General features: G+C 36.1%; 1 protein-coding gene across 14 annotated transcripts in view; it reads left to right on the top strand.

Moving 5' to 3' along the window:
- CFAP20DC (CFAP20 domain containing) overlaps positions 1-18017 on the top strand; it is a 241375-nt gene that overhangs the window by 108710 nt on the left and 114648 nt on the right. For all 14 annotated transcript variants that reach the window (XR_005988931.1, XM_041762017.1, XM_041762021.1 and 11 more), the window contains one exon: positions 3797-3953. Coding sequence is in view for 13 of the 14 variants with exons in the window: in XM_041762017.1 (XP_041617951.1) it covers positions 3797-3953 (157 nt within the window). In the remaining variant the exon portion in view is untranslated. The remainder of the gene's footprint in view (positions 1-3796; positions 3954-18017) is intronic.

Here is an 18017-nt window from a genome sequence, read left to right as displayed (position 1 = left end):
CTTTGTATCCAAAATACATAAAGAAATTACACAACTCAACACCTCCAAAAAAACAATCAAATTAAAGAATGGGCAGAAGACATGCATAGACATTTTTCCAAAGAAGACATACAGATGGCCAGTAGATACATGAAAAGATGCTCAACATCACATATTATCAGAGAAGTTCAAATCAAAACTACAGTGAGATATCAGTGTATACCTGTCAGAATCCTAAAATCAGCAACACAAGCAGCAACAGATTTTGGTGAGGTTGTGAAGAAAAGGAAACCCTCTTACACTGTTGGTGGAAATGCAAACAGGTGCCACCACTGTAGAAAACAGTATGGAGATTCCTCAAAAAGAATTTTTAAAACTACCCTATAATCTAGCAATTGCACCACTAGGTATTTACCCAAAGAATACAAAAATACTTCAAAATAATTCAAAGGGATACATGCACCCCAATGTTTCTAGCAGGATTATCTACAATAGCCAAATTATGGAAACCGCCCAAGTGTCCATTGACTAATGAATAGAAAAATAGTAATGGATAAAAATACAACGGAATGTTACTGAACTGTAAAAAAGAATGAAATCTTATCATTTGCAATGACCTGGATGGAGCTAGAGAGTATAATGCTAAATGAAATTAAGTCAGTCAAAACAAAGAGAAAAAGAGAGAGGCAAACCAAGAAACAGACTCTTGACTGTATAACAAACTGATGGTTACCAGAGGGGAGGTGGGTAAGGGAGTAGGTTATATAGGTGATGGGAATTTAGGAGTGCATGTGTCATGATGAACACTAGATGATGTATGAAAGTATTGAATCACTATATTGTATACCTGGAACTGATAAAATACTGTATGTTAGCTAACTGGAATCAAAATAAAACTTAAAAAAATAAAAGGAAAGATTGAAAGTATGTACATTTGCATGTACATATATGTATGTCATTGTACATCATAAATACACACATGTGGATCATTATTTGTTGAACACTTTCCATAATGCATGAATCTGAACAGAGGGAATAATGGCAGCTTGACTATGATAGATAAGAAATGTATGTAGTAAGTAAGGGCCTGGTTTCCTGGCCCAGGACTCAGAGCTTTTGAAGGAAGTGAACAGCAATTCCCAAGCCAAGCCGATGGAGTGTAATGGGGTGTACTGGTGTAGCCCACTGAAGGGTTCATCGAGGTAGGGAATACAGGGAAAGGCCCTGAGAAAAAATACCCAGCATGTTCCCATGCTTCCCTGGATCTGGAAACTATTATTCCTTATTCAAAACCAAATTTAGATGTGGCCTCCAAGCCTTTCCTAGATCCAGGAAAACTTGGATTCTCAAGTACAAGAAAGCAGATAATTTTCAAAGCAATCATTAACTCTAGAAATGTAAAGAAGTTGTATAACAAGTAATCATAGAGTATCACCTGACTCAGCAGTGTACAGTATTTACATAGTCACAGTAAGGAAAACACAGAACATGGATTTTGAGGAAAAAGGTAAAAAGAATGAAGGGAAGATGCAGTGGAAGAAGTAGTATGTATAAGTAAACTACAAGTCTTATCTATATTAGGAAGACAGTAGGGACACCTGCGTGGCTCAGCAGTTGAGTGTCTGCCTTCAGCTCAGGGCGTGATCCCAGTCCAGGGATCAAGTTCCACACTGAGTTCCCTGCAAGGAGTCTGCTTCTCCCTCTGTCTATGTTTGTGCTTTTCTCTGTGTTTCTCATGAATAAATAAATAAAATCTTTTAAAAAATAGAAAGACAATAGATAATGTCTAAAATTGATAAATCAAAAGATGTTATTTAAAAATGCAGAGAGAAGAATAGTTAAGAGTTGACAGTTGATTAGAGGAGTAGTGACAAGAACTATATTTTGTATAAAATTTGGCATGTTTGGGCTTATATTTGCATATATCAGGGCATTTTTAAAATGTTTTTTTTAAAGAAGCCTTTCTTGAACTTCCCCATCCTCCTGCATTGAGCCCCTTCTGCACTAACCACATAGAACAGATGCAACATGTCTGCCTCCCTTCTCAGACTGGCAGGACTCTCTTATTCGCTGTATGTCAGAGTCATGCCCAGTGTCTAACACCTGAGAATTGCTTAGCAACTGTGGGGAAGAGTGGATGAATACAGTTACTGCTGGGACAAACCAGCTGAATAATTGCAATTGAGACATAATCTTAACCAGGTCTTTTAGGAATAGGAACCACATAACAATGATAGTGATGCGAATAAAATAATAATTATTATTATTGGATTGCTGGAAACCCCAATACCTCTATCCCCTCTAACCTGGATTTTACCAGCAAGCCCTGATGTTTCATTCAGCATAGGGCATGCCTACTGAATTTGCCCCTTACATCCCACCTCCTATACTAGCCCTCTACCAGACCCTCCTCACTTCATACTTAAATGAATGACTGACTGAATGACTGACTGGTCTTTCTGTGCCTTAGTCTTATCTCTCAGCTTTCCTCCCACCCGCAAATAGTCCTGTATCAGGGTTAGTTCAGACTTCCCAGTACTCCATTCTTGTCACATTATCCACACCTTACCCTCTGGAGTATAAGGTTCTCCTGATCTTTTAGCACTTCCAGAACCTGGCCTTGCTGCCCCATCCCACATTACCCCCCCACACCTTCCCAGAGCTCACCACCCTGCAGGCCAAGCCAGTCTTCATTATTGCATCACACTGAACCCTCCTTCCCACTTTTTGTTATGCCAGACTTCTTTTCACCCAAAAGACCAGAGCATTCCCGTGGTCTAGGAATATAATTTTATTGTTGGGACACCTACAAATAATCTTTATGTATTTAATTAATAACTTATTGCAATTTTTCTTACTTTTCTACTATGGAAACCACTTTGGCTTTTCCTTCATAATAAAATCAACCTTCCTAAATAGAATTTGCCTTTAGGAATAACATCATTATTTCCTTTATCAATAAATATAACTTTCAATTTTGACAGATTAATAAAATGAATCTTATGTAAACTGTTCTTCTAATCAAATAATGTAAGAGCCTGATATTTTAAAAGAAGTACAGACAACCTTAAATACTACCTTTCTTTCAATTTCAAAAATTATTTTTCCTGTTGTTGTCCTGCAATCTTCAATATGTCTTAATTTCTTACTAAATGATTACTTTCTCCTTTTCTTTAACTCAGGCAGACCATTTAGAGAATTCATTTGATGAAGTATTGAGGAGTCTAATTGTTTAATGGGCAGAAATTAGTCCCTGCAAGAGTACTTTAAAAACTGGCAAATACTAGGCATAATTACAAATTCTTTGGAAGAATCTATTTCTGTACAATAGGTTAATTGGCTATAAGTAGGCAGCACTGGCCACAATTTAAACCCAGCTTCCGATTTCATCCACGATTTTTTTTTAACAAATATAAGTGGCTAATTATGATCAAATTAGTCCCCTTGAAGTAACAATTGGCTACTTATCCCTGATTTTCAGGATTTAAGTGGTCTAACGCACCTGCAATTAGTTTCCCACTAGCATACTGCCTACAGATCCAGAGTTATTTCCCAAAGTTGTCAAAATCTTGCCTCATGATGAGAACTCTACAGCCAGATGACCAGTGACTGGTTTAGATTATGGTGACTTCTTTGGAAGAATCAAGGCAATTTTTAAGAAAACTGAAGCCAAAATAGAGTTTTGCTTCAGGGAGGATATTGGTTTAGGTCTGATTGATCCAGACAATTGCCTCAATTCTCTGAATTATCCACATGTAGATGACATGTTCATCTATGTGATTATAGAAAGTACTTACTCTTCTTTTCTTTATTTTAGTGGTGCAATCTGTGCATAGACTTGGTAGCATTTACCAGTGAAATATTCAAGGGAGCAGTGTTCCAGTCATTGGATGGAATTATTGTCTCAGCTAACTGTAAGCTACGGAAGATCTTCACTTTAAAATGCAAGCCTCAAGACACTGCTGATAAAGATGGTATGTTGAAGTTGCTACTATCAAGATTTTTTAAATCCCCAATATGTTTTTAAAAATAGACATACCTTTGGATAGTATTAGTACATAGTAGTGGTTTTTCTTTTTTTTTTTTTTTTTATTTTATTTTATTTTTTTTAGTAGTGGTTTTTCTAAATTTGTTTTATTTCACTGTGGAAAAAACACAACATTAGATCCATCCTCTTAACAAATTTTTAAGTGTACTATATGTTATTAGTGACTATAGGTGTAATGCTGTACAGCAGATGTAATGCTGTACACTAGAGAGTGCTTATTAATTTTGACCAAAACCCAGTGATTAGTAACTCCCTATTTCCCCTTCTCCTCAACCACTAACAACCACCATTCCACTCTGATTCCATGAATTTAACTATTTTTGATACCTTATGTAAGTAAAAGCATATAGTACTTGTCTCTCTGTCGTTGGCTTATTTCACTTAGCGTAAGTCCTTATGGTTCATCCAAGTTGTAGCATATGTCATTCTTTACTCTGAATCACGTTTATTTTTATTGTAGCTGAGTGTCACAAAGATATGTTTTTGTGTGGGTTATTTTTCTTTGTTGTTTATGATATCATTTACCATGTGAATTAGTCAAGATTTTTAGTTGCAAGCAATAGAATCCTCTCTAAGTAGTTGAAACAGAAGAAAAGAATTTATTTAAGGAAATTAGCCTTCATAGAATCTCAAGGATATCCAGAAAGTCAGGCTTGGGGGCTACAGCCAAGAACAAATGCAACCCCACCACAAGACTGCCACAAGGAAGACCCCCTAATAGCTACTGAAACTGGAGAAAGACTCCATAAGACACAGCATAATGCTGGGCTCTAGGTTCCAGAATTTCTGTTATTGCTGCTCTGGAAAACTGGATGTCTTCTTCCTCACTACACTGTCCAGAAATAGACTTTTTCATGTTTCTCTGTACTGTATGAAGTCAGATATGGCTGTATCTAATTTGTAGAGCCTAGATTACATGCTGCAAGAGTGGCTAGCAAAGTGAATATCTGATTCCTGACTAAGGAGATGGGACTTACTGTGTAGCAAAGTCACCAAATTAATAAGGGTGTTCAAAAGATCTCAACATTCAGGACACCTGGTAGCTCAAGTTGAGTATCTGCTTCCAGCTCAGGTTGTGACCCAGGGGTCCTGGGATCAGCTCCGCATCAGGCTCCCAGCTAGGCAGAGGGAGCCTACTTCTTCCTTTTTCTCTGACTCTCCCCCCATCGTGTCTCTCTCTGTCTCTCTCTCTCTTTCATAAATAAAATCTTAAAAAAAAAAAGTCAGCATTCAAAAGTCTCCACCATTGTCCAGGACATACTATCTCATTACTGTGTATACATTTCATGAAGTCATTTGAGATAAATTACATTTATATATTAATTTTCTAACTATCATGGTAAAATAGTAAATGAGTAACTCCTCATATTATTTCTAGAAAGATAGGAAATATACACATTAACTTTTCATTATATGATCGATAAATACTCTATAGACAACAGAACCATCTAGAATTTATAAGATGGCATAAATTCGCCTGCTAAGCTAAGACAGTCTTAAGCAACTGAAAGTATTGAAAGAATACTGATGCTTCCTTTTGATTTTCGTCTGGGATTATTTTTAACAAAATCAATTTTTCTAGAAGGCCAGGAAACAGGGCAGCACATAAGACGGCAAAGGTGATGTCTTAGAAGTTTGTATAAAGTAGATTTCAGACTTATGCTCCATCTGGATAAGCGTCTGAGAAATCCTTGTGTGGTTCACTCTGTGGAACAGGACATTGTGCCTGTAAATTTCATTTGATAATAAAACACAGCAGTGCATTAACAGCTCCTCAGAGAGATTACAAGCCAGGAAGTGCAGCCACTCATCTTATGTAGCATTTAAAGGTGGCTATACAAGAAAGTGAAAGCCTTCATTTAAAAAAAAAAAAATCACCCATCTAAAAAAAAAAAAAACCTCAAAATATATAGAAATATATGTGCATTCTATATCAGATCATAGGAGGTGAATCATAACCTGATTAATATTTTTAAATAAGTGTAAGGGAAAAGTGAATCTAAATATGACATATTAAATGCTCCTCCCTCAAGCCCCACTAAAATTATAGGAATAAAAATGGTAATAAACCCACCAGGATGAAGAATATGGAAGAGTAGGAAACAACAAGCGAAGTTTGTCCATAAATTTTGTAAGATTGAGGAGTGACAGCTAACTTAAAGGAGCAGAGAAAGTTGAAACTATTGGATTTACAGAGAAGCTTTCCAATGAGATTCATAATAGAAACTCAGAGGGAGTCAAGAATTGTCAGCCCTAGATACTGCAAAAGGCAGGAGTACAGAGGTTGTGGCTAACAACAAGGAGATTGGTTAAAATTGTATATGTGTTGCTATAGGATCCCAGATCCCCCTTCCAACTGCAAATAACAAGACAACAGGATATTTATTCTTTGGAGAAACTGAACCAGAGAACTTCTCAACTCAGGTACATTGGGTCCATGGCAGATAGACACCAAAACTAATAGGAAGAAAGAAATAGATAAAATAAGGAATAGATATATGTTTGTCTCAGTTAAGAAAGCATACTGCATCTATAAAATAGGAATAATTTGTTCTTGCTGTATTTCAATAAGCATTTTATTTATTAAAGTTTATTATAAGCTTTTTTTTAAAGATTTATTTATTTATTTATTTATGAGAGAGAGAGAGAGAGAGAGAGAGAGAGAGAGGCAGAGACACAGGAGGAGGGAGAAGCAGGCTCCATGCTGGGAGCCCGACGTGGGACTCGATCCCGGGACTCCAGGATCGTGCCCTGGGCCAAAGGCAGGCGCTAAACCGCTGAGCCACCCAGGGATCCCCATATTATAAGCTTTTTATATAATTTAGAAACATTTACAAATCATAGGTATGCAGTTTTGGGAATTAACACAGAGTAAACATATTTCTGTAACCACCACCCAGATCAAGAAATAGAACATTACAAATATCTTAGAAACCCTATTTATAATCCCCTCCCAATCATGACCCTCTCTCTTCTTCTGAGAGGTAGCACTTTTCCAACTTCTAGCACTATAAATTAACTTTATCTGTTTTTGAAGTTTATTTAAATAAAATCATACAATACATATTCTTTCATATATACATTCTTTAACAAAATACTGTGTGAGATTCATCTGTATTGCTAATTTAATTACTGTACAGTATGTCATTGTGTGAGGGTACCACTGTTTGTCTATTTTTGGCTATTTTAAATAGTGCTGCTGGAATCATTCTGCATTTCTTTTGGAGCATCTAGGTAGGCTTTCTTTGGATATTAAGGAGCTGAATGAACATATTTAAGCATTCTTAATTTCAGTTATATTTTTTTATCCTAGAACTTCCACTAGATTCTTTCTTAGAATTTCCGTTTCTCAGCTGAAATTCTCTATTTTATTATCTGATTTCTCAAATATATTAATCAAAGTTATTTTAAAAGCCTTGGCTCATAATTCTAGTATCTGTCTCTCCTGTTTTTTCTTGTCCTTGTATCCTGATAGGTCTAATTAGTTTTGGGTGAATACTGGACATTTCAACTTAGAACCTGTACAGCTATTTTGAAGCTCTGAATTGTACTTTCTCCAGAGATTTAGATTCAAACAAAAATTTTAAAAGAAAAATCCCAAGAGACTGAAAATAGGATCAAAATGTTAAGAATATTAGAAGTAGTCCAAGAGGACCACTAGTAAAGTATTAAGATTCTAAAATGAGAGACTAGAGAAAATAGGAAGGTGATATATAGGAAGGCCAGGTGTTTTCACATTGACATAGCTCATCAAAAACAGAAAAATAAAAAGAAAGAAAAGAAGAGTCACCATTGTGTAATTTCAGAATAGGAGGGAAAAAAAGATGGTCTAAGATTCCAGATTTTTTTTTAAATTCAAGTTGCATACAAGGGGGTAGGAATAAGAATAATGATCTCTGACTTCATAAAACAACGTTAGATGGTAGAAGACCTTAAAATTATATCTTCAAAAGTCTAAGGAAAAATTATTTTCAACTTAGAATTCTATACCCATCTAGTCAATTGTTTTTGTCTTCCAAATATTTATTTAAATTCTAGTTAGTTATTATAGAGTGTAACATTGGTTTCAGGAGTAGAATTTAGTGCTTCATCCCTTACATATTAATACCCAGTGCTCATCCTAACAAGTGCACTCCTTAATAATACCCATCACCCATTTAGCCCATCCACCTACCCACCTCTTTTCATCAACCCTCAGTTTGCTATCATTAAGAGTGTCTTATGGTTTGCCTCCCCTCTCCTTCTCTCTTTTTCTTTTCCCTTCTCATGTGTTCATCAGTTTTGTTTCCTAAATTCCACATATGAGTGAAATAATATGGTATTTGTCTTCCTCTTTCTCTGACTGACTTAGGATAATACAGTCTAGCTCCATCCACATCACTGCAAATGGAAAGATTTCATTCTTGTTGATGGTTCTTGATAACTACAGTAATATAGTCATACTTTGATTATATAAACATTGGGCTGAATGCACCTCCTTCAAATCTGAATTTTTGTATCCTTTGAGTAAATACCTACTACTACAATTTCTGGATTGTAGGGGAGTTCTATTTTTAACTTTTTGAAGAACCTCCATACTGTTTTCCAGAGTGGCTGCACCTGTTTGCATTCCCATCAACAGTGTAAGAGGGCTCCTCTCTATGTATCCTCACCAACATCTGTTGTTTCCTGCTTTTCTTCCCCTGCCCTCTAGTGACATACCTAGTAAGGAGTTGCTATGGCCTAGGTAAAAGAGGTTGCTGCCTGTGCTCTCTTCTAGGATTTTGATAGATTCCTGTCTTACATTTAGTTCTCTAATCCATTTTGAGTTTATCTTTGTATATGGTGTAAGAAAGTGGTCCAGTTTCATTCTTCTTTGTGTGGCTGTCCAGTTTTCCCAGGACCATTTTTGTTGAAGAGATTGCCTTTTTTTTTTTCTGTTGGATATTCTTTCCTCCTTTGTCAAAGATGAGTTGACCATAGAGTTGAGGATCCATTTCTGGGTTCTCTATTCTGTTCCATTGATCTATGTGTCTGTTTTTATGCCAGTACCATTGTCTTGATGACTACACTAACATAGCTTGAAGTACCAAATCGTGAAGTTCCGGCTTTGAACCGGAACAAGATTTTCTTTTTCAAGATTGCTTTGGCTATTCAGGTCTTTTGTGGTTCCATATTTTTTCCAAAGTAGGAAGTCAGAGATATTGTCTAAAGTACAGAAATGTCAATATAAGGCTACTATTTATAAACACAGAAATTAAGTATCAGATTTAGAAGCTATGGCTGAAAGGCTTGAGAATAGTTGCCGTTGCATTGCAGGACGAGAGGATGAGTGAGGTGGGAGGGCAGCAGTTAGGGATTGATGACTTTTTCTTATAATTTTATAGTACCATTTGTATTTTTTAACAACATACATATATTTTGTTTTATAATTAATTTTTTTAAATTTTATTTGTTTATTCATAAGAGAGAGGGAGAGAGGCAGAGACATAGGCAGAGGGAGAAGCAGGCTCCATGCAGGAAGCCTGATATGGGACTCAATCCCGGGACTCTGGGATCACGCCCTAAGTCAAAGGCAGATGCTTAACCACTGAGCCATCCAGGTGTCCCTATAATTAATTTTTTTAAGTGAATGGATAATCCAAAAAATTCCAAGAAAAAACATTGGTATGATTTCTTCTTAGGTTTTCAAAAGGCCTGAAAAAAGCCTTATGTGTGTGGCATCTCAGATTGCCTAAAATGTTCTGAATAGGCCTGGGGAAGCATGCTGTGGTCAGGGTGCTGTGGAATATAACCCCGTATTCCTCACTTAACTGTCAGGACTTAAACTTGCACAGGTGCTCACCCTGTCTCTATGCTTCAGTTTCTGCGTCAGTAAAATGAGGATAATTGTTTCTTGGTTAAGTAAAATACTGTTACTTTCCCTCTGAAGGAATAAAGTGTGTAAACCAAGTACATCTTGGAGAAGTTAAATTGTATTGTAGACACTAAAGATACAGATTAATAGTCCCATAATCCATTGCTGTAATCACATACCAACTTTGTGCTTTTTGTGAGTTCTGAACATCTCTGAGTGTTGTTTCCTCATTAATTACTATAAGGTTATTGTGAAGACCTAATGAAATGTAAAACTATATGTGAAAATACATAAACTATAATTCATTATGTAGATGCTAACCATTTATCTGCTTTCTATAATCATGCACTGAGATGACACAGCCTTTGCTTCAAGGAGCTTGACATTTCTCAGGGAAATTTACATGTACATGTAGATCATTATTCCTGGAGGAAACTTACCTAATGGGCTTTAACAAGCACTGGGAGGAGAGTCTGGACCACTTATGTCTTACTTGAGAGCTACTTGGAGAGGCACTTGAATTTCACAGACTTGCCAAGTTAGGAAAAACTTGACTAAAATAAGGTTGCCAACTTTTGAATTTGCCAAATCAGAGCATTAAAACAGACAAGGAAAACTATAATTGTTCTGATCATTTCATTAGTCGAAAAGACATTTAAACACACACACATTAGGAAAGTATTAATTTCAAAATAAAGGCTGACATTTTCACCACAGACCAGTAAAAATGACTTCACGGGTTAGTATCTATTCATAGAGCAGTGTTTGGTCTATACTTACCTAGAGAAATAAATTTTCTAAACTACATCCTGAAGGAAAAAAATAATTTCTCAAGTAATGAAAGTGGACAAGAAAGGAAAGCATTTTCAGGAAAAGGAAACAGTGTGTATGTATAAAGGCATGGCATCATGAATAGATCTGATGGATTCAAGGACCAGGATTCAGTATGATACATGGGAATTCGGTATGATATGTGGCAGGATTGGGAGGTTTGATTTAATAATATTTTATTACTGGCTGCATACTTTGTGTCGATATAAAGAGGTAGAGCAAGTTTCCTATCCTTAGAGTTCTCTGTATAATTTTAGACACTGGAAAAGTAAACACTGCAAGAGTTCATTGTCAAGACAATTTTATAAAAGGGGACAATGGATAACATAGTATGGGATAAATTGAGTGTCCCTGGTCAACGAGGTTGGCAGCAGAAGTGATAACAGTGATGACAGTAGTGCTAATAGAAGCAGTAGGTATTCTCAACCCTTTGAATATATTACCTTAATGCTCATACACACTCTGTAAAGTAGATGTTACTATCATTCCCATTTTACAGTTAGGGAAACTTAGACACAGAGTAGTCAGATGCCCAGTGTCACACAACTGTTAGGTAGTAAATACAGGTTTTGACCCTGACAATAGGACTCAAGTTTATACTCCTACTTACTACAGTGTACTGCCTCTCTTGGGAGGATGGAAGGGAGGGAAATTATTAAAAAAAAAAAAAAAAAAAAAAGGCAAGACATGTCGTGGAATAAGAATGGCAGGATTTGGTGCCTGGAGGTGTTGAGGCTATCTGTGTTCAATAAGTAAAGGTGTCCCTTTGTCTTTCATACTGAGGGTAGGGGGAAGGGTATTTTATTCTGCAAAAACAGATCTGTTAGTCATAGTGTTGAGACTTTTATCATAGGAAACTCTTTTACTTGTTTCTTACATTTCATTCTGAGATTTGATTTAAAGATACTGTATAGGGCAGCCCCTGTGGCGCAGCGGTTTAGCACCGCCTGCAGCCAGGGGTGTGATCCTTGAGACCCGGGATCGAGTCCCACATCGGGCTTCCAACATGGAGCCTGCTTCTCTCTCTGCCTGTGTCTCTGCCTCTGTGTGTGTGTGTGTGTGTGTGTGTGTGTCAATAAATAAATAAAATCTTTAAAAATAAATAAATACATAAATAAAATAAAGATACTATATAAAATGCTTCCTTAAGCTCAGTACTCTGTTGTCCCTGGCTTATTTAAGCTGCTGCATTTCACTCTAGAATCTCTTAAACTCACCCAAGCTAGGAAATGTTGCCTAATTCCATTGCTGTTCTGTTTACACAGTGGGATATAATTGAAAGTGAATTATTGGGACCCTAAAAGAAGAAATTAACCAGTTTTTCATTTGTCCAGAGGAATGGCTTATGTTGGACAAGTAGTAAAGAACACTGATTCAATTGAATTTATGACTTGTATGGTTCCTGAGGGAACGTGGACTGACATTTTTAGGCATCTGTTTGATTGAATTATTGATTAACTTGTATCATTCTACATTAAAAAAAACAACATATGTATAAATAGTTAGATAAGAAAGACAAGAGGAAAGAAAAAAGAAGAGAGGAAAGAGCATGTTATTATCCACTAGGAGCGGACTTATGCTCTGCCAGTGATGATTTTACAGTCTCCTGACACCCCATTTCAGTGCTTTCTAAAATATCAGCACTTGGGCATATGTGTTCTGTGTTCAAAAATGCAAGAAGAGAATAATTAAAAGTATGATTTCAGACTGAGAGTCCCTTGAAGGTATAGGTTAAGTGTCCATATTTTTACCTCTAGCACATGACCTGGCACTGGTAATCTGTCTTATATGTTTGATGAATTAATGAAGTAAGAGTTTGCTAATTGTTCAATTATTCATTCATTTACTCTCTGTATTCGGTAAGTCTTTATTGAATGTCAAATAATGTGAAGAAGATTATCCCTTCAAAGGCCACAGAAAAAACTAGAAATACTGATGTATTGCCTTAATAGACTCAATTGAGCTGGAAAGGGCCTTAGAGATCATCTAATACAATGTCTTAATTATACAGAGAGGAAAGTAAGGCCCATGGAAATAAGGCATCTTGTGCTGAGGTCACAGATGGTGGAACTCTATGCCTATTCCTTCCTCAACAGTATACAAATTTACCTTTCTCAATAACTGGAATCCTTTAGTGTTTTTAATAATCATCATTATTGAGTATTTTCCTGCCTCTCTATCTCCATCTAGGTCAGGCACATCAAATTCAGCTCTCATTAGTTTAAGGCTGCATTCCCACTCCTTTCTGCAGTGAAGCTGAACTTAGATTGCCCTTGCCTAGTAAACCACCATAGGGCAAGAAAAAGGGGGTAAGAAAGCATAGCTGAGGTGCCTGGCCAATAGTAGATCCCATAAAAATGGGTTATGAATATCTATATATCAAGACACAGACTTATTCTGATTAAAATCCCAATTGTAGATATTATAAGCATTATTTATAACAGAACTTCATATCTTAAAAACTCTAAGGATAACAATTCATTTATAATGTCATCCCAAATAATTAAATACCTGGAATAAATTTAATCAAGAAGATGAAAAACTTGTTCATTGAAAACTATAAAATATTGCTAAAGGAAGTTAGAGAATGCCTAAGTAAATGGAAATATATCTGGATTGAAAGACTTAAAATTGTTGGGTTTTTTTTTTTTAAGATTTTATTTATTTATTCATGAGAAAGAGAGAGAGAGAGGCGGAGAAGCAGGCTTCTGCAGGGAACCTGACATGGGACTCGATCCTGGGGCTCCAGGATCACGCCCTGGGCCAAAGGCAGGCCCTAAACCACTGAGCCACCCAGGGATCCCAAAAGACTTGAAATTGTTAAGATGTCAGTATGACCCAAAGAGATCTAGGGATTCAATGCAATCTGTCAAATTTTGATGGCCTTTTTGCAGAAATGAAAAAGCCAATCTCAAATTCATATGGAATGCAAGGGGATCCAAACAGCCAAAAACAACCTTGAAAAAAGAAGAACAAAGTTGGAGGAGTCACACTTCCCAATTTCAAAACTTAATTCAAGAGCAAGAGTTGCAGTAATCAAAACAGTTTGATACAGTTAGAATGGACATATATACCAATGGAATAGAATTGAGTCCAGAAATGAACCCATATATCTAATTTTGACAGGGGTGCCAAGAACATTCATTAAGGAGAGAAGAGACTCTTCAACAAATGGTTCTAGGACAATTGGATATCCATATGCAAAAGAATGGATACCTCACACCATGTATAAAAACTAACTCAAATGGATCAACAACCTAAATATAAGAGCTAAATAAAACTCTTAGGAAAAAATAGAGCTTAATCTTCATGACCTTAGATTTGGCAATGGATTCCTAGGTATTACACCAAAGTACAGCAACAAAATCTTAAAAATTGATAAATTGCACATTAATACTTAAAACTTTTGTGTATCAGAGGACACTATTAAGAAATTAAAAAGACAGCCTACATAATGAGAGAAAATATTTGCAAATCATATCTCTGATAGGATAAATATTCTGATTCTATATATAAAGAGTATATATATAGAATATTCTGATATCTTCCAGTATCTGGACTATGTAAAGGACTCTTAAAACTCAACAACACACAACCCAATTTAAAAATGGTTGAAGGAATTAACTGTTGTAGATATTTCTCCAAAGAAGATATACAAATAGTTGACAAATGTATGAAAAATTGCTTAACAGAGTTAGTCATTAGGGAAATACAAATCAAAACCACAATGAGATACCACTTCACACTCACTAGGATGGCTATAATTTTTTTAATAGAAAAGAAGTGTTGGCAAGGGTATGGAGAAATTGGAATCCTTATACATTGTTAATGGGAATGCAAAATGGTTCACCCTCTATGGGAGAGTTTGGCAGTTCCTGAAAATGTTAAACACAGAATTACCATATGAACCTGCAGTACCAGTCCTGGGTATATACCCAAAAGAATGGAAAACAGATACATGTACATGCATGTTCATTGTAGTGTTATTCACAATAACCAAAATGTGAAAACAGCCCAAATGTTCATCAGCAGATGAATGGATAAACCAAACATGATATATATTATACACACAGAAAGTCACATACTGCATGATTCCATGTATATGAAATATCCAGAATAGATAAATCCATAATGATAGAATGCAAATTTATGGTTGCCAGGGACTGGGGGTTGGAGGAATGGACAGAAACTGGCTAATGGATAAAGGATTTTGCTTTGGAATGATGGAAATGTTTAGGAACTAGATAGAGTGGTGGTTGAACAGCATTGTGAATGTACTATGTGCCAATGAATTGTTCACTTTGAAATGCTTAATTTTTATTAAGATATAAATGTGAATTTCTCCTCAAAATATTTTTTTAAAAACTAAGGGCATGATTCATTTCAGGATAGCCAAGTGTTTGATGTATCTCAGGCTTATTTGCCCCTTTAAATTTCAAGACCTTTTATTATTAAAAAAAGCACATACTAAGATACAGTGGTTTTGTTTCCATTATAATGAAATAATTGACATAAGTATTTGTTATTAATAATAAACACTTATATGGTACTTGCTATGTATCAGGAACTTTACTTAGGCCCTTACACACATTAACTTATTTAATCATCACAACAATACTATAAGGTATTACTTTTTTAATTCCTGTTTTACAGATAAAAAACCAGGGCATGGCAAGGTAAATTACCACCACACCAAAGTCACACAGCTAATGAGTGATGTTCTAATGCATAAAATGTTCTATATATGTTTTAAAATTGATGACTTAATTTTTTTAAAGATTTATTTATTTGAGAGAGAGAGAGAGAACAAGCAGGAGGAGGGCCAGAGGGAGAGAGAAAGAATGTGCAGCAGACTCCCACTGAGCACGGAGCCCGATGAAGGACTCAATCTCACGATCCTGAGATCATGACTTGAGACAAAATCAAGAGTCAGACTCTTACCGAATGAGCAACCCAGGTGCCCAGTGATTTAACTTTTAAAGCTAGTTAAGATCCTCATCAGAGATACTCAACACCTACAGAATGCTTCATTTTATGATGGTGTTATAGCCAAAGAAAGCGGAACAGGATTACAAAGTCATTCACTCAAACATTCTAATATATTAACTCATACTGGGAGCAAAAACAGAAAGAAAAAAAAAACATTTGGTTGTGTTTTAATGCTACATGAGTAAATCTGTTGGTTTTGTTGTTGTTGTTGTTGTTGTTGGTTTTCTCTTAGCCGTTCCCTCCATGTACCATTTTGCCATTCTGAGCTGACCATTCCAGCCAACATTGTGTTCTTTCAGATTTGTTAGCAAAAGCACTTTAAATTCAACTGTGTCATTTTCCGATGTTAATCGAGCAATCTGCATGTTTCCATACACAGTCTCTTACAAAAGATAGAGCTTGTCTGGAAGAATAATGCAGATAGGCCCTGGTCCCTTAGTATCTGATTATCAGCTTGATTTGTTATTTGCCATCTGAGAAGAAAGATGTGATATCCAAATAAAATGTGCATGGAATACTTCTCAGCATATGGCAGAGCAAAGAGCCACTAAAGAAGGAAAGTGGAAGAATTGGCAGCTGCTTTTAATCTAGGTCAGCTTTTAATAAGGGGCCTTCATCCATGACCATTTATTGAGCATCCCCTCTGAACCAGATGCTATACTAAATATATTGTTGGGAGTCTCTCACTATTCTCTCCCACACTAGCAGCCCTTTGGCAGAACTGTCTTCTTTCAGTTCCTAGAATACACCAGAGTCCTCCTGCCTTTAGAGGCTTCGAATGCTGTGTTCCCTCCACCTGAATGATCCCTTCCATTCATTTCACCAAGCCACCTTCTGCTTATCTTTTATGACTCAGCTTAAATGTCTATCAGAAGAGACTTTCTGATAGACTTTCTGGGTATTACCTCCCTCATAACACCTTGAACTTTCCTTCAGAGCACTTAACAAAATTATAATTAAATAGTTATTTGTAATATAATTTGTTTCATATTCTCTGCTAGGTGTAAACTTTAAGACCAGAACTGGGTCACCCTGGCTCACCACTAGATTCCCTGGCACCTAGTAGAGGCTCAATAAATATTTGCTGAATGATAAAATGAGTAAATGAATGCATGAAGGTAGACCATATCCTCTATGTACTCAAAGGTTAGCCCTGTTTATTTTTTATGTAGGATCCATGCTGTGTTCAGAATTCTTATTTTTTAATTAAGCCATGAATCTAAAAAATAAAGTGACGTAGACACTGGATATGGAGAAGAGAGTGTTTATTGGTGAGGTGGGTGCTGGGGGGGGAGCTGAGTTAACTTCCACTTCGGTCTATCAAAACATCCAAGTACGAGGTCATAAACTCTTTCATAGTTTGGTTTTACAAAAATGAGGCAAAAGATCCTCTCCATGTATTCCACACTTAGAAAGTCAATAGCTGCTAAATGGGCTTACTAATTCCTCTTTATTTTAAAAATAATAAACCAATAGCTTTTTTTCTTTGATTTCTCCTTTTATTGCAGGCTTTATATTCCTCACAGTCTCCCTTGATGAATAATCTAATGAGTTAGTGAGACAGCTGTGGGTGCAAAGGAGAGTAGATGTATAGAAAGGAAAAATGGCACAGAAGGGATTTATCCTTTTACTGTGAAATCTGATTTGCATGTCAGCCACAATCCTATAAAATTCAGATTAGAGTTTTGTAATAGTCTCTGCCTTGGATTTTGGGTTACCAGGGATTTTCTGGGTATTTCTTGTTACTTGAAACTCAGGTTTTGTTTTGGATACATTTCAGACTTTGTATGGCATTGTACCCTGTACCATCCATTCAGTCCCTATAAGCTAAAAATTCCATGATTTGTCTTCTTGTGATTGAGAATACAGCATTTTATTTCAGGGTCTTATAGCCTACAGAATTCTCTGTTTTGGGCAGCACGGGTGGCTCAGCGGTTTAGCCCAGGGCCTGGGTCCTGGAGACCAGGATCGAGTCCCACGTCTTCCTGCATGGAGCCTGCTTCTCCCTCTGCCTATGTCTCTCTCTTTCTCTCTCTCTCTCTCTCTCGTTCTCTCTCTCGAATAAATAAGCAAAATCTTAAAAAAAAAAAAAGAATTCTCTCTTTCAATATAAAATCTTTAGTTTACCCGTATTAGGATTAATGTGGAAATTATCTTTTTGTACCTTAGAAGAGTTTGAAATAATATGTCAGATACATTTGGAGTTAGTTTACTTATTTTTCCAAATATTTTCTATTTTGAGAGTTTATTTACTCAACTATGATTTGTATCATTTTGTATGATTTTCTAAATGTTCATTACAAATAAGAAATGGACCAAGAAAGAACACCTGAA

This window comes from Vulpes lagopus, chromosome 7 (genome assembly GCF_018345385.1).
Source record: "Vulpes lagopus strain Blue_001 chromosome 7, ASM1834538v1, whole genome shotgun sequence".
Lineage (NCBI taxonomy): Eukaryota > Metazoa > Chordata > Mammalia > Carnivora > Canidae > Vulpes > Vulpes lagopus.
The sequence above is the reverse complement of the archived record's forward strand: the minus strand, read 5'-3'. Positions and strand labels throughout refer to the sequence as shown.